Source organism: Pelecanus crispus, chromosome 21, assembly GCF_030463565.1.
Source record: "Pelecanus crispus isolate bPelCri1 chromosome 21, bPelCri1.pri, whole genome shotgun sequence".
Classification (NCBI taxonomy): Eukaryota; Metazoa; Chordata; class Aves; order Pelecaniformes; family Pelecanidae; genus Pelecanus; species Pelecanus crispus.
The window spans coordinates 3,859,053-3,885,050 of record NC_134663.1 but is presented as its reverse complement, the minus strand read 5'-3'; the positions used below and the strand labels follow the sequence as shown (position 1 = coordinate 3,885,050).

Below are 25,998 nucleotides of genomic sequence, written 5' to 3'. Positions count from 1 at the left end.
CCTGGATCCACGCTGCGGGACAGCTCGGTGTGGGTCACTTCCATACAGCTGCCATTTTCTCCTTCTGTAGAGTGTCTACATAGCGAAAGGACTGACTGCTTCACAAAGCAGCAGGAGCAAACTCTGGCCTTGGTACCATGGCCTAGTTCTACTTCATGTAAGAACATCCTGCATATGTACATTTGTCTTCAGCTACCGTTGTGCTACAAAGGTTTTACAAAACTTTTGAATTCACAGTGGATAAAGAGTGTCTGCACATCAGTCTGAAAAGTACTTTGTACCCCATCAGTAGCGGAACTCTTCTCCTTGGACACTGATACAAATCCTGAGAAATCTCATCTGAAATAAAGAAAAGTCTGTTGGGAAGTATCGTTAACTGGAATGAGACTTTTGAAGCAATATGGGGTTACGCTATCTCTTGCTGTGCTATGCTTTGGGAATTTTCTCCCTTCTCCTTTGCACAAAAGCAGAGCTGTGTAATAATACAGGATCGTTCTCAAGGAACTCCTTTACCAGCTCACGTTGCCTGTAGGCTGTGCCAGGGAATTTCATTCATATGTAAAACACCACAAAGTCCCCCAGATTCCAAAAATATACACACTGCACATATGTAACTGCTTTCAGGAACAAAGCAGTCTGGTGAAAATACGCCCTAGAAGTGGTCAGGAAGGGGAACTTCCAAAAGCACGGCCCTTTTTGATGGGCTTTGAAAATTCACCGAGAGATTTCCCAGTTAACATTTGCATGTTACAGTCCAACGGTTCCTCCTAGTACTGAAAAAAGGCTTTCAGGATCCATGAAGCCAAAAGCACTTTACGCACACAGGGCTCACCTCGGCCCGCCCTCACACCGGGTTTTTACTTTTATTCATACCCCGACAGTTACCGGAGCTGTGCATCACGAGCTGCAGGGACCGGGTGTCTGCATCCGCACGGATCCCAGCTGGGAGGGACAGGGACTGTCCCATTGCTAGGTGGCATCCAGCGTTTCACATGTCGGGTGCTCAGGCAGCTCTACATAAAAATAATCGTTTTGTACTTCTAATTTGAGGGTCTAGGTGAACTTAACCAATTTGAATTAAAGCTTACAACCCCTCGGCAACAAAGCCACCTCCCATTACAGACCGCTAGCAAGTAGCATGGAGAAATTAAATGACGTACCCACTGTCACAGAGGTAGTCCTAACGCTAACTGTAGTGTATCAAGGGAACAAACGAGCTTTCCCAGAAGCCGTAACTCTTAAGTGCCCATCGCTGCATTCCTTTTACATGCACACGGCTTCCATGGGAGTTAGGGCGGTACAAAGATGCAGGCACAGCCCCAAGCTGGTAACAACTGGCAATTTATAAGCACAATTAAAGCATACTAGACAGGAGGAGCTAATTTGTATTCCTTAAATGTTTCTCCCTCTCACCAGAAAGATTAAAAAAAAAAAAATCCAGTTTCTAAGAAACAGATGGGATCTATGAACTGAACACACAGTGGCTGAAGGAAAGATGGAAAGAGACTCCACTGACCCAAAATGTCAAATTCCACTCTACAGGCGGCACTCGCCCCAATCCACCCCAAGTGAGAAATACTGCATTTAGTTGTAGCCATCGCTTCTTTCAGGCATCACTTGCTTCCTTCCCCTGACACGCGAAGCTAATTCCCAATGTGGAAAGTTAAAAGTTCCTGTCTGACAAGGATGGCTTCTGCTGAGTCAAGCTCACGGGAAGGCAAAAGAAGCCAAGGGATTGAACACTGGTAAGAAGGCAAAAATCCGTGCCCAGAAAAACAAGCCAAGAAAAGAGCTGGAGGCACCATTTCCTGCTGTTTCTTCTAGACCTTGTCTCAACTTGAAGGTGATTAAGACAGGTTATCTAGCAAGATTTAACACACGTGCCCTGAAAACCTATCACAGGCAGCTAATGAAGTTACATTAACGGAGGTGGATAATTGTATTTTATTTTTTTAAGATTGCTTTTCCATCTACAGTAGACAGGCTTTAGCTGGAGGACCCAACTTTTACACCTGCGCCCTTCAAAATATCACATGCCTTTTCCGTTGATGCGAGGGGCTACGTAAGACACAACACATTGGTGATATCTGTTAGCTCTTTACTTCTCCCGCGTCACCCGTAAGGCGTGGGACTTGGGGATGTGAGCACTGGACACGCGAAAGCAAGAAAAGCGTTGAAAACCAGCTCCTCAAATGAAAGAACAGGAACTCTTCTCCATGCAGTGGGAAAGCAGCACTACTGATCCCAACCATTATATGGAATACGAGGTCCTGAGTGCTATTGCATGAAAAGACAACGCTGATTATTTCTCCTGAGTGAGTGCCAAATCCCTCTTTTTGGATGCATGGAAAAATCTAGGTCAGCCACATCTGCAGGAAGACGGCTGCCCTGTCAGTGGTGTTGCCATTTCAACATTCATTTGTTCATACCCAAATCAGAGTCTCCAGCACATGCAGGACAGCCTCCAGCCGCTCCTTCCTCTGCAGCGACAGTGGTGGAGCGGGTCCAGAGCAGAATGGGGCAAAAGAGAAGCGGAGCAAGGGCCCCGCTCGCCCACTCTTTAAAAAAATCAGGGTTGCCAAAGAGGCAGATGGCCAGGAGAGGAGCGAGGGCCAGGATCCAGAGCAGCTCTGGGGAAGGCAGAAGATGGGAAAACAGGGAAAAGTCTACTGACTGACTTACACACAAGCCACGCCGGACTGCAGTGGTTTCACGGGGCTCTGGCCCAAAACCCAACGCTGCTGATTTCACCTCTCAGCGCTAAGAAGGGAAGATGGCCCAGCTGGTGGGCAGTCAGCCTGAATATCCGACAGCCAGGGTTAGAGACACTCACACCACAGGCCTCCTGCACACCCTCAGGCAAAGCTACACAGCTCCCAAAGTCCTCATTTGTTCCTCACAGGAGCCTGTTCTCTCAGCGGCAAAGAGATGACAAACAATAGTTGCAGCCCAAAGGGAAAAAAAAAAAAAGAAAAATGCACACAATAACACACAACGTATGCTGAGGATTGAACAGCTGTTTCCTTCTGTGCTAACTGGCAAGAGACATCAAGGGCTTGGCAGATTCGTTTCGTTCGCTTCTAACGAGACCCTTTTGGAAAGCCCATCAGAACAATAGAGGCGATCCCATCCGGCAGAGCGCGGGACGGCTGGAAGCAGAGCCGGCCCCAGCAAGGCAGGCTGTCGTCCGTACAGTAGCTGCACACGCTGCTGCAGGCAGAGATGCCTAATGGACTTAGAGGGGTTTAAAAGCTTGAGAAGAGTAGCTCACAACGGGGGAGTGCCCGTCTCTGTTTACGGACCGACTTTCTCATTAATGATTTTAAGCCCGCGCTGAATGAAAGCAACAAACACATCAGCAGGAAGCTGGGAGTCAGCGAAGCGAACAAGATTTAGCGTGAATCAGTGCAGAGGCTGAAGAGTGTGGGGGTATAAAAGGCACCGGGGGGAGCTGGGGAGAGGAGCGAAGGGGCCAGAGGGACCCTGCACTCCTGTGTGGTCATGCCATTCCCTTCATAACAGAGTTCAAGGAAGCCTCTACCTATATATAATCACCAATAATCTTCTATACAAGCAAGTGGACGTTTTCATTACATTTCTAGAGAACTGAACATTTCTTTGCTGCAGAAGAACCACCACCAGCTGCTAGAAAGTGAAACAAGCCACACACCCCAATGCAGCCTGTCCGATGCGCTAGTCTCCAGCTGCACAGTTCCTCTTTTATCTCTGCTACTGGGTGCAAAAAGAAACAAAATTCAGGCTGGTGTCTGTGGAACAATGCAGTGCTGTGTACACACAGCCACAGAGACTGGGTGAGACGCTGCAGCTCTGTGGTCTCTGCCCTTGGACTCGAAACACTTGGGTTTATGCTTCCAGCTCAGCCACAAGTTACTGCACAACCACCGCTGCGCCACCTCCTTCCGTGGCTGCTTCCATCCTCCTCCTCTGCCCACCCTTTAGACTCTTGCTCTCTTCCAGGATAGGGCTAACCCCGATAATATAAAATAACAGCACCCCGTAGGGCTGAATATGATCTAGTCTTCACCGGTGGGCCTAAACACCACCCCATGCCCAGCTGCCCTTGCCCCAGAACTCTGCCTAGCCCTTTCCTAAACCCTACTCTAAGCTCATGTTGCGGTTTAGACTCTGATCTCCTTCGGGGCGGCTCCATTCTCTCAAGTCACACTCAGTTCAAAAACCAAGAGGTGAGGAAGAATATTAGACTGGAAACGTTTCCTTCTAGCAAGGTGGTGATCTTCAGGATGACCTAGGAGACCTGGTGTCAACTCACCACAAATTTGATCGGAGCTAAGCAGCTAACACACTCCTGAAAATCCCTGCCATCCTTCTCACGAACTCTCTAATAGCAGGGTAAAGCATTAGGAAGCAGACTGCAGCCCATTTGAAGTTCCCCTTCATTTTCTGAACCTCCCAAGATACAAAGGCTCATATCCCTAGCGTACATTCTCCATGTTATTAGGATAACTGCTAGTCAAGTTCAAAAGGCAGCTGGCTTCCAAGTCACCAAGCCAGAAAGAGCTATAATTTCTCTCACTGTAATTTCTCTCTATGATTATAACAGTGGTTGACTGAATCAACACAGGCAATGTCAGCAAGCGATTTCACTCAAGGACAGCAGATACCCAGCAAGAAACGCAGTCCTTGGTGGGGGCAGGGGAGGGGGGGGCCCCAAAATGTGTGTGGGAGCTGGCCTGGATAGAAGCAGTTCTCAGGAGGACATTAAACAGGCTAGAGGATCAGAGTGCCAGTAAATACACACAGCTTAGCTTCATCCTTTCCAAAGGGTGAGGAGCAGAGAAAGGCAACCCTGAAATCAGGGGGAGTTTTACCATTGATTTTGATGGGGATTTCACCCATCACTGTTAATAAGCGACCAAACCATCACAAGACTTGGAGAGACCACCCTGTTCTTAGCAGTGATATCTTCCTTCTCTAACAGCTCCAGGGACTGGTTTATATCCTAGGGCATCAACCCATCTCAAGCTGGGACAGTAGGGGCTCAAAAATGCTGTCTTCAGCTCAACAAAACTGTGGCTCCATAGGCTCCATGGATGAGAAGGAGCCTCTTGCAAAGGGCAACTTCAGACTGAGTCCTTTTCCAGAACTCCAGAAGGACTGTTCTCTTCCCATGGAATACAGGGGAGCAGAGGGAAGCTACCCTGAACAAGCTGGAGCCTAATACTCCTCTGTCCTCCAAAGTCTTCTGCGGATCATCCCAGAACGCTCCCTTCAACTTAATGCCCAAACACTGCATTCTGACATTTTAAAAGGGCGATAATCCAAGTTCTTTCCAGAGTAACGTTATCCTAAAACATGCGCAGTGCTGTTTGCCCTCAGCTGACATACCCACACTAACATTGTTTTAAGGTAGGGACAGAGAAAGGATCATGAAAATTGCCACTTCAGAAAAACAAACAATCGTATCACAATACGTCACTTCACCGCTCAGCTCTGTGCAGCAAGACCAACTACATTTTTTCGTACGTTAGCAAAGTCAGCTGGAGTCCTGCCTTTGGCACTGAAGAGGGTAGAGACAGAAGGATCATAGCTGGAAGTCCTGTTCAGATGGCCTCTGTGCAACGAGTAGCTAGAAAAAGAAACCAGCCCTAACTCCTGAGTGAAGCAACCTAGAGGAGGGCTCGGGAGGCAAGGAGCGGAGAGCCCTACGGGAACACGGGCGACGCAGAGCAGAAACGGGCTGATCCAGATCATCACCCCCCGCCACGCCCCCTCATTCCAGCTGACCAGTGGATGAGTTGGGAAGCACCGGACTGGAGCCACATCTGCTTCCCACCAGGATAAATCTCCATTGGTTCCGCACAGAAAATGGGGCTACTCCACTTGATACCAGTTGAGAGTCGGATTCTCCTCTCTCTGATGCTGTAGTAGTGAATTTACTTTAAAGGGGAACGGAAGTAAATGAGAACAGGGCTTGGAAACAATAGGTTACATTCTTGAACTCCTGTGTGCTTCCCTTGGATGTGTTTGCCATGAGAATTAAAGGAACAACATTGAATTTGATCTGAGCTGAAAATGAAGTTCACTGAAGCCAAACCAGACATACAGGGTGAATTCCTGGCACCGCTGAGGTCAATGACAAAACTCTCCGTTACTTTGCCCAAGCCAGGATTTCACCCACAGTTTTTATAAAACCAACAACCAGCAGAAACCTATCCAAGATTCTTGTTCTAACTCCACCGAAAAATGTACATAAAACAAGTATTTCCCTACAGTGATTGTAAAGTAAACAGCCCTAAAGTGCCCCCCTGCACGAAAATGTGAAACAAACTGAAGCATGAAGCTGACTAACCTGTTTTCTGGCCCAAAATGAGGGCTATGTATAAAAGAGAAAAACGGGTGGAGTAAAGGTGTTTGTAAATAAATAACACAGTTTGCTTGAAGCACAAACAAAGAAACATGGGTGGTTTTTTCCACAAAGTTCACATTCACAAAGCTAGCTTTTCCAAAAAAAACCCGAAGAATGGAGGCCCACAGCTAGACACATTTGCATGAGAGGAGGATATTCTCTTTTGAAAAGTCCCAGGCGCAGCATTTAAAATATACAATGACATAAACATTAGCGTGTCATTTTCAGGCTGCAATTTGTCTGTGATATCATGAATCTAGTTCACTAAACATTGTCCTATTTATCATAAAAGAAAAAATGCTGCAATCAACCATGACTCCCACCTGCTTTGGCAAAAACCAAAGGCCACCCACCAAGAGCATGTTCACGAGGGCAGTTCTGCGCGCTTCCTTATGGAAAAACATTTTTGCAAATGCTGTAATTTTGCTAAGAAGAGAGCAGCTGAGCTGACACAGAGCAGAGCCTCCAAAGCTTTGAAGTCTAGCTGGATTACTTATTCTGCTTTCCACTGTTCAGCTCCAGTTGCTGATACCCACCCAGCAGAAATGTCTCTCCATCATCCTAAGCGGTCCAACTACTGTCCTTGCTGCTACGCTTTAGGAAGATGTTTTTTGTTCAGAGATGATTGCATATTTTGGTATCCTAATCCGAGACAGTCAGGAAGGCAGGAAGGTCAAGTTTAGCCACCGGCCTCCTCTACATGGTTTGCCCACAGTCATAATCTGCATTGTGCTAATTTATCACAGCTGTAAAATGAGAAGTTATAAAATGGGGGACTCTCCTCCAATTTCCCTAACTCAGAGATGCGTTATGAACACCATTAGTGAGATACTCAGATACTACAGTCATGGCGATACACATCTACACATACACGGAAAGGTCCAAGCATTTCTGAACTATGAGGCTCTGCACAGATAAAATTGTGCAACCAAAGTAAAGGGCTATTTTAGAAAATTTTGCCTACGCAATTTCTGCTTAAAATGTTTTAAAAAGTGCCATTGGGGGAAATAATGCTGGTAAAAGCTCAGATGCAGAGAATGTTATTTTGATCTAATTCAACTTAACAAGGAAGAACAAAATGACAATTCAAGTGTGAAGCAGGTGTACTAATAACATGGGAAGAACCAATGAAGCCACATCAATGAACTGAAGCTGAAAAGAAAATACCATTTCAGTGTTATTAATTTAAATTGACAGCAAAGATTTGAAGAAAAACTGGACATCAGTATGCACAATGAGACCATCCACAGCTACACTCTCACTTTACATTCTCTGTATGGGTGAGGTTATCTTCATATGCGAACTTCATACTCTAAAGTGGTAACGTTATGGAAAATCATTTGCCCGGTTATTTATCTGAAGCATTAGACCAAGTTCATAGGCCAGACACACCCTGTTTGCAAGGTCCAGACCCAGGAACAGATTTGTTTCCGAAACACAGTCAGTCTAGCTGTGTTCGGACCACTGGCTCCTACTGCCAACCTCTGTGTCAATCAATCCGAGTCAGGGATCAAAGATTGCTCATAACCGTCCTCTAAGAGAGGAGGATGTTCTAGTCCATAAGGAGCTAGGTTTGAACTGAGGAGAGTTAGCCTGATTCCCAGCTGTGCCTAAGATCCCTTCACATCCCCGGATCGGACAACAGACACTAGTACCTGTTCTGAACCACGCTCTTTTATTTCTCTGTACCTTAACCCCCCTCCCGCGAAACGGCAGCCCCTCAGAGTACATGAAAGAATGCAAGATGCTCAGATATTGTATCACTTTACACCTTTATCCTTGATTCCCGTATGCAGCAACAGACTCCAGGGCGCCATGTTACAGTTTACACGTGATCAGCTGCAACAGAGGTTTTTATTTTTTTCTCTAGCTCAAACGAGGTTAACAACAATGACTCACTTACGGAGTTTTAAGGTCCTGGCTCTGACAAGCCAAGCATCTGTAGCCAACGCAAGCGGGGACAGATAGCCTGGAGTCATTCATGAGGCATTTTAGAGCCAGAGTGGAACACCATGAGTGTCTAATCCTGGTGTCAGCAGAACAGTCAGTCAGTCATTTTATTTTGAGATATTTTCATTTCCCGATTTCTCTCTCCCTCCAAAAGAGGATATGAGCACAGAACGAACCACGCTAACAAAAATCCTGGTGCTGAAGTTGCGTACATAAGTGGGCACGTGCAAATCCTTAAATAAATGGCCCAATTTTCAAAGACACATAGTGCACTGGCATCAAGCTTCTGGGTGTGAACCATACGATGGACATCTATCCACCCATCGACAACCCTGTATGAAGCACCTCTCCCTCCCCTCTCTGTATGTGCGGCAACTGCTGTTCCAGAAAGGCTGAACTCTAGAAGAAAGAGTACAAGCCTCTTGGAGCCACAGGAGAAAGGGAACCGAGGCACAGGGACGGGGAGAATCTGCTGCTCATACCGGAGCCAGAGCTCCCAGTGACCCTGGTTGCATTAGGAGCAGGCCCAAGAACCTGGCAAAGTCACACAAGTAGCAAGGTAGCCCTGCCAACCGAGAAGACAAGAGTGAAATGACTGGCAGCTGCAAGACGGGGAAATCCTGGGGTCTTGATTCTCCACCCCTTTTCCCACCCCTTCACAAGCGTTTCTCAGCAACCTGCACAGACATCAGCAACCCTCCACTGCTGATACCTGGTCCAAAATACCACGTGACTTACACAGCCCACAGTCTCTGCACTTATCTCAGAGAGAGAAAAGTAAGGCTTTCTTGGTAGAGAAAAACCAGCCAGCTTACTGATCATGGTGGTGCCCCCAGCCAGCGCAGCCTTGGTCCCTTGGAAGAAGTCATCAGCAGATGTCATCCCCTGTTCTGGCATCTGGAAGCGGGTGTGAACGTCGATCCCTCCAGGAATCACCATCCTGCCATGGGCTTCAATCGTTTTCACTCCCCCTGGCACAATCAGATTCTCTCCTATTTGCCTGGGTATAAACGCATTTCAAACAGCAAGTCAGACACAAACATCAGACAAGGCAAACAGCCGGTAAACATACACCCTTGCGCTACTTAACCTGGCTAGTGTTTTCTTTTTCCATATAAAGCAATGTACAGGATCAGCAGATACGGCTGATGCTATTTTATGCGTCCCCTTGAAGCACTTGCATAATTGCGAGCAAAGTGTGCAATTACTTCAGGACCTCGGGGCAATATTAGACTTAACAGGAAGGAAAAGAAGGAGCCACACTGGCAGACAGCTGGAGAAGGGACTACGCAGATCATGAGGCGATCGCTGCACCAAACACAGCAAGAGCCTTGCGAGCAGCTTTACTGGGACTGGACTGGGGCTGCTCAACACTTGATTCCAGCCATTTAACAGCGATTTAGGTGTTAGGATTGTTTTGGGAGCGCTGGAAGAATTTTTGCCGCTATATTGTCCACTTTCCTTTCATGCATAAATATTACGTACTCCCTGCACAAATATAAACCCATGCAGATACTGGTTCCCAAACTCCTGGTGAGACCCCCAAAGCCCTCTCCAGTCTAGTTCTTCACAGATGTATTTTTAAAAACGCAATAGTGGATGACACATTGCAATTAATCAGCTGTCTTTGGCCGGCTCCTTTAACTTTTAACCTTGATTAACAAAGCACATGTGCTGACCATTTAGCCAGAACAGGAAAACTCCTTGTTTGTAACCTCTGGCTGTCCATTTTTTCCTAAGAGTAATTTTCCAAAGAAATCTGTAATATATTTAATGTGCCAGAAACGCATGTTTCGGGACTGAAAACACAGAAGCGTGCTGGAAAGAGATCTGAACCTCAAATCCTTACGCTGCAGGATCATTATTAACTTTAAGGGGGTTCAGATTGATCCTCATATCACAGAATCATAGAAGACAGCACCGCAAGAGACCTCAAGAGGTCACCTAAGTCCAGCCTCCTACCCTAAAACAGAACTAGCTGTGTTAGGATGCTGAACTCTGGATTCAAAATATCTTACATCATAACTCAGTAAAATGTTACAACACAGATAAACTTCGAACATATGTGTCATCTCAGCATGGGGCTATTCACGTGGCCAAAATTAAGCACGTGTAAGTGCCTCCTTTGACCCACGCATTAATAACAGCGGGGTTTTGGCCCAACTGTTTATTTAATTCAACACCTTGTTTTTAAAGTTCCTCCATCAAACCCCGGGATATATATGAAATACTCATTTTTCATTGCAATTTAATACAGCTCACTGAGACTAAGTTATTCCTTGCTAATCTGCAGTATACTTCTGTACGTTTCCAATCACAACACGGTATCAGGCTTCACTTACTTTATCAACCCATCTTCCATGTAAATGTCTGCATAAAAAGACTGGTCGTCATTAACTATTTTACCACCTTTGATCAAAAGACGATCACTCTGCAACAAAGAAGCATACAACAATACATAATTATTCTGTGAGAAAGCTGACAGTCTGCAGTGTCACTTCAGAGAGAAAAGAGTAGAGACGGGAACAACCTCTGCATTATTCAGAAGCGCATGTCAAAACACAAGTCAGTTGCTGCACTTTCAACTGGAAAGATAAAATATTTTATTTCATCTGCAAGTCCTTTCATCACACCAATGATCCAAAAAAATCAGAACGGAAAAGGAGTTGACTTCCAACGGGCTTGTCTGCTTGGCAGCTTTGCTCATACCTGCAGCCTGCCACCATCACCTACAGCAAAAGCATTAAATAATACTTTGAGGGATGCGTAATAGCCGCATCTCTATTTCTTCTGCCTTGGTCGTATGCAAAATTTCCTATATGCACCCACACACTGGAGTCACTGCTTGGCTAACTGCGAGTCAACTGCTGTCAGGGCAAGGGACCAAAAGTCTGTTGCCACGGGTTACACAACACAAACAAATTCATTTTGTCCAACTTGGTGATGTTTCGACGCAGTGGATGCTTCTACTGCCTTTCCAGATGACTACTGCATAATCAGATGGAAATAAAGACGCATTAGCAAATTAAGAGAAGGATTTAAAAAACGGTTATTAAAACTCCCTCCAATTAGAAGACAATTTGGCAGGAACAGAAAGGTAATTATAACAAGGCAGCCATCAAGCGATGTGCTTTTGTCACAGCCCAGGTTACACCTCGCTTTTGCAGGATCCTAGGTCAAAAAGAAACGTATCTTTTTTTGCAGCAGTCATAAACAAGAGTGAAACACACTCCACAGAGCTCTGGATGGGGAGGAAAGTTAAAAGTGACTGCTGTGTTCCTCTGGTTCCTTCATTCCATATGTTACAGATGCATATATTTAAAGCAAAGCGCATACACGTTACGCAGCATTCAGTTTAAACTATGCCTTGGCCCCTACATCGGCACTTGTACTTGCTCGATTCCCTTTCCTCCTCCCAAAAACCCCTTTGGAAGAGCACAAAGCCACACCGGAACAGCACAGCCAGGCTGGCGAAGCCAGGCGCCCCGTTCGGGAAGGGGTAGAACGCAGGACTTGAACTCAGCGGGGCCCTGAACTTGCAGCACATGCGTACGCGACAGTGACGGGGCTGCTCGGGGCCCTTATTTCGAGCCGGGACTCCGCTGGTCCACCGGAAGAATCTGGCATTTTCCCAAAGAGCTCATAATAAAATCGAAGAGTTGGAGCACCCGATTCTCAGCTGACACAAGCTGACATGGCTCTTTTAACACCAAAAGGGCTACATGAATTGCATCGGCTACTGATTTATACCGCTATACCATCTTTTATGTAACTGCTAAACATCTACGAGATGTTAAGTGTCTCTCCTTCCCCCTCCTTCCTCCTACTGCTGCAATGGAGACTTTCCCTGAATAACGCCACCCATTTAAAAAACCAAAGAAAGAAAACCCCAAGATTTAAATTTAGGATCTGCTGTGAATGCCAATAAGCCTGAATGAATTCAGTTGGGGCGTGAAAAACCCACTTGTCTTTCAACGCCAGCCTCTACAGCAAACTGTCCTACGTGTTTACCATTTCCAGAAACACTGCAGTATTTATGCCCACCTCTAGTGCAGGCTCCTTGTGCTATTAAGAAGGCCGGCTACTACTGAAATCGGTTAGTTTGGCCATCGATGTCACTGACAGCGCAAGTCCTAATGCACCAGGCATCAATTAGGAAAGAAGGGGAAAAAAAAAAAAATACGTAGTGACCCACAAAAATGCAGCCTGGACGGTTTTAACAATGCTCTGAACGCTTGGGCTAGTAAACAGCTCTCCCACTGCGGCTGAAGGGTAGGCTCTGAGATCAGGGCGAATCCTCCTGCCCATTTCAACCGCCCTGCAGACAAAAGCGCACGCAGTTTGCAACCCTGCGAGGGCCTGCTGCTAAATCCGTGTGTATTTGCCCTCCCTAGGCAGTCAAAACGAGACAGCTAGGCATCGATTATCCTCCTTCTTCAAGCATTAGTCTCGGTAGATCAATTCTGGGTTTATACAACAGCAAGTAAAACCAGAATCTGATTTTTTTCTATCCCTTATCTTTACGAGAGAATTGCATCGGGTGCACACAACACAAATCAGAGCATTCAGTCATAAGCAAAATGCGTCATACTACTTTTGGCCCATGACAGCGGTTCAGCAGTAACCTTCATCGTTATTTAAACGCAGGCATCTTTTTAAACTCTCTACTATTGGACTTTTGGAGGGAAACTATTCCCCCCCCACCCTCCCCCAAAGAAGAGGATGCTGCTTTTATCACGTACCAATTTTGCGCATCCCCTGCATTTCCTAAACGTGGTTTAAAACCTAACTGCACAGCCCAGCGGCTCCTGCAGAAATGTCACACTTCAAAGCTCCATTTCAGAGCTCACTTTTCTGCCTCCGAGGCTGAGGAAGGACTAGGATGGGTGTGTCCGTGGGGCTGGGAGAAGGAGCCGCTGCCAATAATGAAAAACTCTGTGTCAAAAAAAATAAATGGCCGTAACAGCCCGTTAGGTGCGGGTATCTCGCCTTACGTAAGGAAAAGTTTGTATCCTTGGAGCTGCGATACCTGCCCTAAATCGGCTCCCACAAGAACGGAATCAAGGAGGGGTTTATGTAACGGCTCCGTCCCTTTTCCCCCAGGATTGCATCGAGGAGCGGACCGAAGCCTGCGCCTTGCGAGAAGCTTCTCGGGGAAGCAGAGGAAATCCTGCTCCATCCCCAGCGCCAGCCCGCCGGGGCAGGGGGGCTGCGGCCGATACCCCCCCGAGCCGCTGGGGCAGGGGGGGCCGGGGGGTCTGGCCCCATCCGCCCCGCAGCCCCCCGGGCACAAAGCGGGCGGGCAGGGCGGCCCCCCAACAGGCAGGGTGGCCCCCCAACAGGCAGGGTGGCCCCCCAACAGGCAGGGCGGGCAGGGCGGCCCCCCAACAGGCAGGGTGGCCCCCCAACAGGCAGGGTGGCCCCCCCAACAGGCAGGGTGGCCCCCCCCAACAGGCAGGGCGGGCAGGGCGGCCCCCCAACAGGCAGGGCAGCCCCCCCCCCCAACAGGCAGGGCAGCCCCCCCCAACAGGCAGGGCAGCCCCCCCCAACAGGCAGGGCAGCCCCCCCCAACAGGCAGGGCAGCCCCCCCCCCAACAGGCAGGGCAGCCCCCCCCCCAACAGGCAGGGCAGCCCCCCCCCCAACAGGCAGGGCAGCCCCCCCCCCCCCAACAGGCAGGGCCGCCGTCGCCGCTGCCCTCCCGGGGCGGCCGCAGCGGTAGCACGGCTCCGTTCCGCGGGCGATGCCCGGCGACAGCCGCCGCCGCCGCCCCCCGCCCCGCATCCCGCGGCTTCACCCCGCATCCCGCCGCCCCCCGCCGCCCCCCCGGGCCCCGCCGCGCTGCAGCAGAGCCAGCGCCGCCGAACCGCCGGAGCCGCTCGCCGGGCACCGGCCCCGGCCCAGCCCCAGCCCCAGCCCCAGCCCTGGCCCCATCCCCGGCCCCGGCCCCGCCGCCCCCCGCGCACACAAAGGGCTCCATCCCCCCTCCCCCTTCCCCTTCCCCGCCGGTGTCCCCGGGCGCTCCACTCACCGTGATCCGCGGAATGTTTTTCTTCCCCTGATAAGACATCTTGGGAAATCGCTCCCCAATTTATTTATTTAGTAACTGGGGGGGGCTTGGGGGGATTTGGGGTTTTTGGGGGTTTTGTTTTGGAGAAGCGGGGCGGCTGCTGTATCGCTATTGTCTCCCGTGCAGCAACTCCCCGACCTCCCCTCCACCGGAAAAAAAAAAAAAAAAAAATTTAGAATAAAAAAAAAAAAAGAAATACCCCCCCCCGAGCTCCAGTCGGTGCGCTCACAAGGAGAGGGCGCGGGGGCTCCGCCGGGGAGGGCGCGGCGCGGCGCGGCGGGGAGGCGAGCCCTGCTCTCCGCAACGGCAGAAGGGCAGCAGCAGCCAGCCCTGCGCGTCTCCTTTCTTCCCTCTGCCCGGAGCCCAGCCCAGCCCCGGCGAGCCCGGCCCAGCCCAGCCCGGCCCGGCCCAGCCCAGCCCAGCCCAGCCCAGCCCAGCCCGGCGCGGCCGCGCAGGGAGGGGGCGAGCGCCGCAGGAACAACAACGGCGGCGGCGGCGGCGGCGGAGCGGGGCGGCAGCCGCGCATGCGCGCCCGGCCGCTCCCCCCCCGCCCTCTCCCCCACAGGCCGGGGAGCGGGCAGCGCAGCTCGGGGCGCCATTGGCTGAGCGCCCGGGGGTATGCAAATGAGAGGCGGCCGCCGCGCAATGGGGAGAGGGGGCGGAGCCGATATGCAAAGTGGCGCAATGGAGGCGGCAGGGCGGGCGCGGGGCCGCGCGCGCCGGCTCCTGCAGCGCTGGGGGGGGGGGGGGAACCGGCCGCCCCCGGGCCCCCGCCCCCCCGGGCCCCCGCCCCGTCCCCTCCGGTTCCCCCCGCCGCCACCGACCGCTCCCCCGCCCCGCAAAGCCGCGGCTTAGCGCAGCCGGGAGGGGGCCCGGCACCTGCGGTGGATGCGGGGCGCTGGGAGGCGGCCCCCCGGGGGTGCGGGCACCCTGCTGCTGCCCCCGGCGGGGCTGCCAGCCCGGCGGGCGGGGAGGGGGCTGCCCGGGCCGGGGAGGGGGCTGCCAGCCCGGCGGGCGGGGAGGGGGCTGCCCGGGCGGGGAGGGGGCTGCCCGGGCGGGGAGGGGGCTGCCCGGGCAGCCGGGGCGCCGCAAAAGGCGCTGCCCTCCATCTTCTTTGTCCCACCCCGCCCTGCTTATCGCTACCGGAGCGGAAAGCTGTTGGGAAGCGTTAGCAAATTGTGGGGAAAAAAAAAAAATCGGATTGAAGCCACTCCCGGCCCTTTCATTTCCCAGCGTGTCGGCCATGCTTTCTAACTGCCTTCTCCCACACCTCCTCGTCCAGAAAACCCAAATGCAGGTCCCCGCTGCTGCGGTCACTAACCTGGAGCTTTAGTGCCAGGGAATCTGGGCTCAGAGCCACACACACGGGCACGGCGTCTCCAGGCACTCCGGCCATTCCTTACTAAGCCACTGTTGCAAACTCCACATTCAATGTTTCAGTCACACCCGGAGTCTTAAACGTCTCAGTCCCTGAACTCCATAAGCTGGTACTTCAAGGAAAGAAACGCATTAAACGGCAGAAATATTTCCTCACCATCTACAGTGCGCTTGCCCCAGTGCAATGAAGAGAGAGGATTCACGGCCAGAGCGTGGGCTGGCCATTCGAAAGACATCTGTTCACACCGGAGCCTCTTAGGTCGGGGTGCTCCGGAGGAAGGAGCAAGACACCTTTTGGAGAACTCATGAACAGCACAAATCCACTTCTGCGTGAAGGTTATAACAGACAATTAATGACCGACAGAGACTTACCTTGTTCCCTCCATCATGGGTGAATTTCACGTCACACAAAGCAAACTGCAAGCTTCTCCTGTCACAAAATGGAGCGATCTTTAGATACCCAAACAGTTCTGCGAAACACACTGCGCACGGCCCGTAAGAAATTAAAACCTTCAGTATACTACTCCAGTAAATCATTAGAAAGGCAACACCTGTTCAAACAGGTGACTATCAGGACCTCTCCTGTGCATCAGTTCACCGGCGGCTCTAAGGAAAAGAGTTAAAGAGCTTTTCCTGGGCACAGGTAGGGCATCAGGCAACATTTAAGTAGCCAATGTGCCAATCAGTTAATATCCAATTAGTAGCAAATGAAAAAGTGGCTCATGACAGTAGCAAAATGATCTTTTAGCCTGTAGGGTTTTATTTTGATTTAATGATCAGAATAGACAATACTAAATGAGTTATCCTGCCCCACTGATCTGTGCTGGAAGAAGTTTTGAAACCTCAGCATATTTTTGCTCAGAACATGGAAGAAAGCATCTACATCAGATTTCTAAATTTAGACAGCACAACCATTCCTTTTTTCCTCTTTAATGCTAGCTTTCTTCCTCAATTTTGTATCTGAATGGTTTCTTGCCTTTGCTTGCCAGGTAAAAGAGTGTCTTCAGCTATCAAAGAGGAAGCAAACGCTGCCTAAGGGTTTGAGAGACAGCATCAAGGCCCTTGGGCAGCTGATCTGAGCTGTGCTAGGTCCAGCTACCATTTCAACATCCTGCCCTGGCAGCAGCAAAGTGATGACGGAGGAACGACCGCAACCATGGGCGCAGGAAAGCGTTCATCTCCAGCACCGACTCGCCGCCCTGACCTTGGGCGGGTCGTCGCTCCACGTTATGCTAGAAGCTGTGGAGCAGCAGCACTGGTAGAAGAAATAGAAGCACCTTTAAAGGGATGATATCATCAGCACGCTAGTATTTCTAAAGCTACTCTCATCTGCTCAAAGATAGCTATTTAAAACACATTTTTTTTAACAGGCAATCCTTACTGCACAGGGGCCTAATTCAGAACAGCAGTTCTTGAACTTGGAATACATTCCATAACTTGAATCCAATAGTGACTAGGTTAAGAAAGTCATAACGAATCTTCAGGTGAAACTTAGCTTTTCCTTCCCATCACCATGCTACAAGAACCTAAGTAGTACAGAATAAAATAAATGAAGAGATTAAAGGGCGGAAAGACATGGTTGTTCAATATTCAACATCTACACAGCACCCAATTTCAAAAACTTCTGTATGATTTAGCGTGTACCCAAGGGACCGGAACTGAGCTCCCAGGTGTATCTTCTAGCTCCATTCTACCAATTGCCAATATGGCCCAATTTTCTTTCCCTTTAGCAATGAGCTAAAAGGTGGTCAAAATAAATGATTTAGAAACTATTAATGTAGTTGCAAACTGGCTTATTTAGCCTTGCTAAGCAAAGGCAAGGAATGGGTATTATCTGTTGTATAAACACACGTGAGGAGAGGTGATCAGGAGGGAGGGAGAAGAGCTATTAAAGCTAAAGGACAATGTTGGGAGGAGAACAAGTGGGGAACAGAGTCAGAAAATACCAAGAGGTATGCCTGCGGTTTTTTTACAAAAGCTGGTTCCTTCCCCTGGTAAGGCTATAGTTTATGTATGAACTCCCCCTGTAAGTTAAGTGAAGAAAGATAACTACTTATGAAATGTCAGGGGCAGGAGTCAGGCCCTAGGTTAAAAGAAGAGAGCTGAACTCGCTTCAATCCTTGCAGGTTTGTATCCAGTCCCGCTGTCGTACAGCGGCACCGTTACCTGCCAAGGTAGGTCGGGATGGGATTTCTGGCTAACGTTGATGCACGTTGTCTTCCATAGGTCTATTAATGCAGACGGCAGGCTGAGCAGGCTAAAATTAGAAGGTGCTACAGAGAACGAGCACTGCCGAATCTTCCTTGCCAAATGTTAAGGAAGGAAGGCGATGAAGGACGGCTGGCCAGCCCAGCCTCCTGACTGCAGTCGCTACGACAGCACCAGCAAGGTTGCTGCAGCCAAGTCACATCAGTGGTGGAGGAACAGCAAAAGAACATCAATATCTTCAATTATGCCGCATCAGCACTTCTGAGGGCCCTGACAACATTCCCCAAATGGCAGAACAGGGGAGGAAATGCACAAAACCGAGCATTACAGCCACGTTTGCACTGGCAGCCTCTGCTCCAGCCACCTGTGGAGCTGTGCTCTGCTCTGGCTGAGCGTCTGCGGCCGCTCCTTCGGCTCAGGGCAGCTGGGGCTGTGCTGGCCACTGGGCCCACAGGACTGCTGGTCAGTCGTTTCTGCACAGACAGCATGGCGTAGGACAGCTCGTGCAGGCTCTTTGCAGCAAAACATGCCTTTCGTGTTAAAGGAACGTCTATGTCTAAATTTGTCTTCTGGAAAGGTCTAGAGGGAAAATGGCACAAGAATACGAGAATCTCTGTATAGCGATAATCTATGCTAAAATAAATCATCACAGGCAATTTAAATCAGCTCTGAAGCTTAACTTTACAGATTCTGTGAACTACCATAACGCACTTAGCAGGGAATTTTATTCCTGCTGTGGAGGTACAGGATGGTTCGGAAAAAAAAAAACAATTGAAAGAGCCTCTTTCTCTGTAGAATTTTAGTGTAATTGCAACAAACCCCACAGAATCTCTGCCAACACCCAATCACTTTTACTCCTACAAAATTCTTAAAGGTTTATCCACAAGGACATTTTGCTACGAAATCATAAAACCTGCAAATGGAAATATACATTTAAAAATGTAATGGAAAGAGGGATCAGAGATGGATTTAAAGCATTCCTGGAAGTACATGAAATTCTAGCATACAGCATCGACAAGCTCTAGATTTCCCTTTAGGCTTGTTAGATGCTCATAATCCCCGCTCCCTACTGGGGAATCACCCCCTGCCAAAGTCAGCGAGGCTCTTGCTACTGCGATCCGAGGCAGCAGGACTGGGCCAAAAGAGCTTTCGGGATTTCACCGGTCAGGCCCCAATTTTCTGTCGTGATTCTGCCCATGCCAATTGCTGCATCAGCTCCGAGTCTCAATGACTTGAAAGGAGTTTCCCATGGATCCAGCAACCCCCTGCATCTTACGAAGCATTGGGAGAATTAAATACAGGCTGATACAGGGCAGAAAGAGTACATCTGTCCTTCCCAAAAGGTGATGAAAGAACTGTCCATTATTAATCACTATAAATTAAATTATAGAGAGGAATTATACTTTCCAATGGGCATCCTTGGTTTGTTTTATTATCTTACAGGCGAAAAAACAAAATTAAGTGTCATGATATGGAAATGACCATAGAGGTCAAATGTGCTACTGTGAGGAGGTAAAATCATACAACTTCTCAGAGAAATAGCCTATTTTTTTTTTTTTAATACAGACTGAGATCATGAGGGGGGAGGCTCACTTTGTAGCCGCACAAACAGGTCGATAAAAATGTACATTTGATCTGCAAATTAAAATTAACCTTCCAATTGATTTTGTTTTCTTTGAAATCCCAGGAAACCTTGAGAAAGTTCAGAAATAACCTCCTAAGACGACTGTTACTGTTACAGTGTGTTTCTTAGAGGAAATGTCCTGAGCATTTCAGGTGCGCTACAATCTTAATTGTCCTTAAACAAGCCCAAGCTGCTGCTCCACAGTTAATTTACTATCACATCATGTTATCAGGAAAGCAACAGCCCTCTTCAGGGTTCTGGACAGGGATTGCTCTGCCGTGGGTTGTCATTGTCACATAGCAAAAATGTGCTCTCCTCTCTAAACAGCTTAGAGCCTACGCTCATGCTGTGACCTTCGCTATAGTTAAATACAGCATTTCTAGAACAACGGCATGGGACATTTGGGCATCCTTGTCATTGCTCCTCCCTCTCATCCAGGGGAGAGAGTTTAGCATCTCCAGGCCCATGGGAAACATAGATAGGGTCTAAGAAATGGCTATTTTCACAGTCATTTGCACTGTTTCTTAACATAATAATCCTTTCTCCTTCCCCAAAAACCTACAGGGCAAAGCGTCAGGCTCTCAGCAATTGCTGTCATTGCCTGTGTCAGCCAGCTTTGCCTACCTCTGATGTACAGGACAACCATTACTCTAGACAACGAGGAAATGAAATTCAGACCTCTATTCTCCCACCCTAAGATTCATTCCAGATCTCTGGGAGGTGACCAAAGAACAGGACATTACTGTAAGATTCACACAGAAGTGCAAAGAGGTTTTGATTCTGGGTAGATTTCCTACAGCTCTGCTCCCAGACGCCATCCCCTTTTAGGGTAAGAGAATTCACGCAGAACACGCACATCAACTTCACGTGAGCTTTGCTGCCTACGTCATTTCCCAACTTTGTAACAACACCACAGAAGATAGACTCAGATTTACTGTGCCACAAGACAGACAAGTGATATGGGGAGTTAGACATGGTTCTGCAGGTAAAAAATTTCAGGCAGACCTAAACAACTGCTCAGCACCTGCTGAAACCAGATGGCTCCTGTCAAAGGATGGCCACAGCGCTGGTATAAGCGTGGCACGCAAAGCTGCCAGCCTCACCGTGCCAGGGACTGTATCTATCCCCCGAGATAAAGCCTGCATCGCGAGGTGCCGCTGAAAGACCAGACCTCTGAACTGGCTCAGCTCCACACGGCGGGGAGACCGGACCCCAGGTGTTTAAGTTTTCCCTCCAGTCTTTAGCCCAAACAATAAGCTGGCCCTGTATCAAAGCCCCTTGCTCATTCCTGCATGAGACAGAGCGGTATTGGTAAAGCCCTGATAGAACCCTAACAGACCACTCCGCAAGACGCCCGCTGGATGTATATCACGTTCCAGCTACACAGATTGATGGCTTTGAGAGGGATCTAAGAAGTTAAGAGGAATTTGGCATTTGTGCTTATCATTTTTACTTTCTCTATGGTGTTTTTTTTTTTTTTCCCCAGTAGTCAGACAAACTATTGTAATCCATTGGAAGAACATGCAAGTCATCCTCCTGTATGATTATTTTGCAAGCAATGATTGTCGAAACAAGGCTAGAAAAATTACAAGCATTGTAACGAATTAAACTCAGAACTGCATTTCCTACTGTCTGGAACAGCTTCTGTGTTTTACACAAACAGTTCCATTAATGCTCCAGAGTCTATGATTATCTGAGCTCTCAACAACACCCTGCTATTCATTATTTCTCTCCAGGAACGAACAACCATGATCTTGAGAGCTTTGAGGTTTTAGCAAAAAGGCAGGTCATGTCAAAAGCTTCATGAAACTGTGTTTTGCAAGCGATTCCTCTCCTGTCAATTCTAAAATAAAAATATTTTCCTAGTCTCTGTTTGTTCATTATTGTTACTTATCTTAGTACAATAGGACGTAGCTTTGTTGTTTTAGACCAGTAGTTTACACCCAGTGCTCTGCACTTCCCAAAGGTCCTCGGACTGTTTCTAAGGGGTGCAAAAAAGGTATAGAAAGGTGAACGTTTGTCACACAGGGGAACCACCTGAATCACCAGAGTAACGACAAGATGGCAGTGAGAACTTTAGCTAGCAAGTTAAGAAGAGATCTGGGATCCCAGGGCTTGTACTTGTGTTGAAGTGTCTTAGCACCTACTCGGGCTCTCTATGCAAACTAGACTAAAGCAAGCCCCAGCTTCCTGATCCCTCTTGCAATTAAACCTTGCTTTTGCCTATAGACGTTCCCCAAAAGACCATCTCTGTCCTGAAGAATTTCAACAGATGAGCAAGACAGGAGGAGTACTGACTGTACATGCGGGAAGTCTGGGAGACACACAGAGAAATGGCCCAGGTCAAGCAAGCAATGACCAAGGTTTTTCAAAATGCACGTGTCTCAAGACTGTTCGTCTAAGGAATGAGGACTAATGCCCTGGGAAGCCATTTTATCAGTCCCCCTGCTCTGAGACAAGGAAGCTTCCAGCTTCTGCACTGACTACTACAAAGCAGTGCTATGAGTAAGTCCCACAGGTCCCCGCCCTGACGCTATCTGAATACCAAATCCCACTGTAGGAAACAGGCTTGCACGCGCGCAGCAATTCATGAAAGCCGGGCCAAGTGTTTATTGTCTCATTCAAGAACTCCTGGGCTTGAACGCGACATTCCTGTTAGACCACAGCGATGGCCCAGCTGAGGTCAGGGCCTCCAAGCACTACGCAATGCTCAGACACTGAACAAGTAGCCCCAAGAGCAGGCACTAACCATCTAAACGGGGATGATGACAAAGTTTAAGATGGGAAATAGAAGCAGAGTTAATTCTCCAAGGCCGGCCAGCAGGGAAGTGGCAGAGCTCGCCTGAGATCTGCTGACTTGCAGACCTGTTGAATAGGCCGCACTGCCTCCAGAGGCCTAACTGTAAAGAGCTGCTTAAACCAAGGCGGAGAGCCTTCCCAGTGCCTCTAGAGATGATCTTAACTCTGAATTATGAGGCCGCGTGGCCCAGAGGCAATAAAGCAAAGCCATGATAGATGCCTACAGAATGCTCTAGACAGGAGAGACACAAAGAGATTTGATTACCCTTATCTTTGCCTGCAGAACAATATATTACAATTTAATGTGGAATAATTACATTCTTTTTTTTTATCCTCTGGACACTTTGGACCTCAGAAAAAATAAAAAATAGCTTGTCCGTCCTGCTTTGTTAATTATTTCAGTGGAGACTAATACAAGATCTTTCTATATGGTGACAGAAAGGAGGACTGTGTTTTAAACCCACTTTGGATCCAGTCACTTCCACCTGTCTCCACTGCCTCCAGCTGATCGGCACCCATTCCCATCAGCTCACGATATGGTCCTTTGGTTGCCGAAACAGAGCATGGACCGTCCTGTATGTCAATTGCTACACGAATTGATAAAAATCGCAACTGTTGTCAGCCTCAAGCTACAGAAGAAGAAGCAGTAAGATTTCTAGTCTATTGTGAAATAATGTATGCAAGTTACAAATTCAAGATCCTATAAATTAGCATATTTTTCCTTTCCACTATGATTTAGATTCCTATCACATGGTAACAGCATACAGTCTATCCAGGGACAACCTGTTCCAGTTGTGTTATTAAATGCTTAAGACAGAGGTTTGAAAATAATGGGCCAAATTCAGTTGTAAAACTTCAGAAGGCTTTTAACTGCTATCTCAAATTCTTTTAATGCACCGTTTCCTTTAATGCCACCTCCTGCAACGTTATTTTTCTTTACCTTTTTTTTAATAGGTTGAGCTTTGATTATCTTCATAAACGCATTTCTATTAAGTACACTGAAGTAAAGCCAGTTTTACCTGCTGAGGATCTAACCATTGATTCAAGCTATAGATGCAGTCAGCTGGAAAACCATCAAAGCTAAACCACTGCTGCAATAAATTGCCAATCCACAGCCAGACATTTATAATAAAAGACCGCACTTACCCAAATGCTCACAACCCCTCACAACACAATCCATTGGCATCAGTGTTATGTAAAGCTAATGAGAAACAACGCAAATGTTTTGTGTTATCCCATTATTTCATACCCTCAGTTAACATTAGTATGACAATCTTTAAAAACAGAACCAAAAACCACACTTTTTAAAAAATGCGATTAATATTTTGTGTGGACTTCTGATTTTTCACCGTATTGTACTTACAGTTTTTTATTATACTGGTACCCTTCAATCACAAAATAATTCATCTTTTCAGAATTAGTATATCTCCTGTTTAAACTTATGTTCTGCAGGACATCACTGCATCAAATTGTCCAAAATTAGTTCTGAAAATGCCCTGAATTGCAAAACCTTTGACTCGCAACGCTGAAAAGGTGTACACCCTTTACTCCTGAGATGCACTTTGGTTAGTCCAACAAGGCTAATTAATCATGGAGAAGTTACTCAATTAGTAGACACTTCAACATAGTCAAATCAAACCATAGACGTTTGTAGTGGCAAACTTTTGTTTGGGTTTGGCAAATCAGGTTTGAAGCGGCGTGGAGCACATCCCACTCCTAATGAAAGGTTGGTGCGCAGTACTTCTGAAAATCAGGGCCTACCTTTGCGATCTCACCGTAAACGGCAGTTGTTCGCGCATGTAAATATGGCTGGATGGAGCCCTTAGGTTACTGTAGTAGGAAAAAGCAGAGTAGGGTCTGATTTGGGGAGGATGAGCCCCCATAATACTCCTACTAATATTTCCCATTTGTCAAAGCAGGAGAAAGTGGCGAACAAGCTCATATTATAAATCGCAGGCAGACTTCTGCCCTGTGTATACAATCCATACCACGAGTAAAAATCAGGAGGCACATCCCAGAAACTGTTTCCAGAAGGAAGGACTGCTCTGTAAACCCACTGGGGGACTACCCACAGAAACTCTTTTCCCAGTATACTAGAAGTTTATCAGTTTGCTGGTCGGTGCTTCATTCATTTCCACTCTTCCAGCCTATGCATAGGAACCAGCATTGCCAGAGGAACACACACAGATATTTCATGGCTCAGATCTGAATACAGCTTGCTTAAATCTATTTATGGAGGAAAACAAGTGTGCACGATCAGCTAGACCTATGGGTTGAATGGGTTGTGCCTCAGGAAGAGGACAGGCTTTATTGCACCATGACACATGCAGAGAGTGAGAAAATAGCTTCAGGAGTCTTAAAAGACTGGGAGGAGTTCAGCAGATTTCTAAGAGAATGCCACATTCCTGTGAAAGTCCCAGATCTTCCTGAGGCAAAAATTCCCACTGTAGCCAAAGGCCTTGATCAAAATTGGTATGGAAATACAGCTCCTAGGGGTCACTCGGTCCGCCCTCCCCTGGGAGGAGGGGGTAGGAGTTTCCCCTGGAAGAAGCCTGCAGAGATTTGATCCCTGTAGGTGGAGGCTCATTGATGCTCTTTTGCTAACAATTGCATTTCTGTTCCCGTGAGCTGCATTCACTAGCTGGGTGGGGCATCTTGCTACCGTTGTGCTGGGGGGAAATCGCCTAAGAAACAAAAAAGTCGGTCTCTATCACCAAATAGGAAGGCAGGGTGGGGAAAGGGAGGGTGTTTGTGGGTGCGGGGGCTCCTTTCTTCTTCTGCCCTCCTCCCTGCGCACATACACACACACCTGCAGAGAGCACACGGATAACATTAGAGGTCTGGCAAGAAGGCTGCAGGAGAGATGCTGCTTCTTCAAGGAAGACATTGGCTGCCACATACATGCAAGTGACGTTAAAGCGAGAAACTGCAGGGTGGAAAGGATACATCCCTGCTGCAGCCTATCGCGTGTTCGAGTTGCACCTCTCACACACACACATATATATATTTATGTACCCACCTTGTCATTCAGGTTCTGCAGCGCCTCCTTCCCAGTGGCACTCCTGATCTCCACCTTTCTCCCGAAATCAACAGATGGTTCCCCTCCCTTCCCGCTCTGCCTGGAATAGACGGACTGAGCATCCGGACCCAGGTGGGCGACATCCTTCTGCTTTGCCACCACTTTGTTAGATCCGCGGCCCACCGAGAGGGAGTCGAAGTCAATGGTCTTGTTCTCCAGAGAGCCTTCCACTGGGCAGAACATGCCACAGAATTTCTGCCGGGGCTTGGGACTGCCGGAGCCCAGGTTTTTGAAGAAGGCTGGCACTTCTTCTTCCTCGCCCTGCCTGCCAGACTGCTTCCTCTCAGCCATGGCTTGTGTGGTCTCCCTGCTAAGGGGAAATAATAACAGCGGTAACCAGGAGGATCCTTCACACACACACGCACACACGAAAAGAGGAGAGGGGAAGGGAAGAAAAAAAAAAAAAAAAAAGGAAAAGGAGAGCTCTCTCTGGGTCCTAGAGATACGGCAACATCAATTGCAGAGGGCTGTGCCTGGCAGGTCCCCTGCCCCCATCGGTACCAGC

At 48.3% G+C, this 25,998-nt stretch overlaps 1 protein-coding gene across 2 annotated transcripts in view; it reads right to left on the bottom strand.

Moving 5' to 3' along the window:
• DPYSL2 (dihydropyrimidinase like 2) overlaps positions 1–25,784 on the bottom strand; it is a 53,075-nt gene extending 27,291 nt beyond the window's left edge. Inside the window, exons 1-3 of one of the 2 annotated variants that reach the window (XM_075724169.1) lie at positions 25,434–25,784; positions 10,681–10,769; positions 9,154–9,338 (exon numbers count right to left, since the gene is read on the bottom strand). In XM_075724169.1, coding sequence (XP_075580284.1) covers positions 9,154–9,338; positions 10,681–10,769; positions 25,434–25,784 — 625 coding nt within the window. Of the gene's footprint in view, positions 1–9,153; positions 9,339–10,680; positions 10,770–14,367; positions 14,407–25,433 lie in introns of those variants that run through there. The other variant, XM_075724170.1, reaches the window with a different exon arrangement.
• Positions 25,785–25,998: the final 214 nt, after the last annotated feature.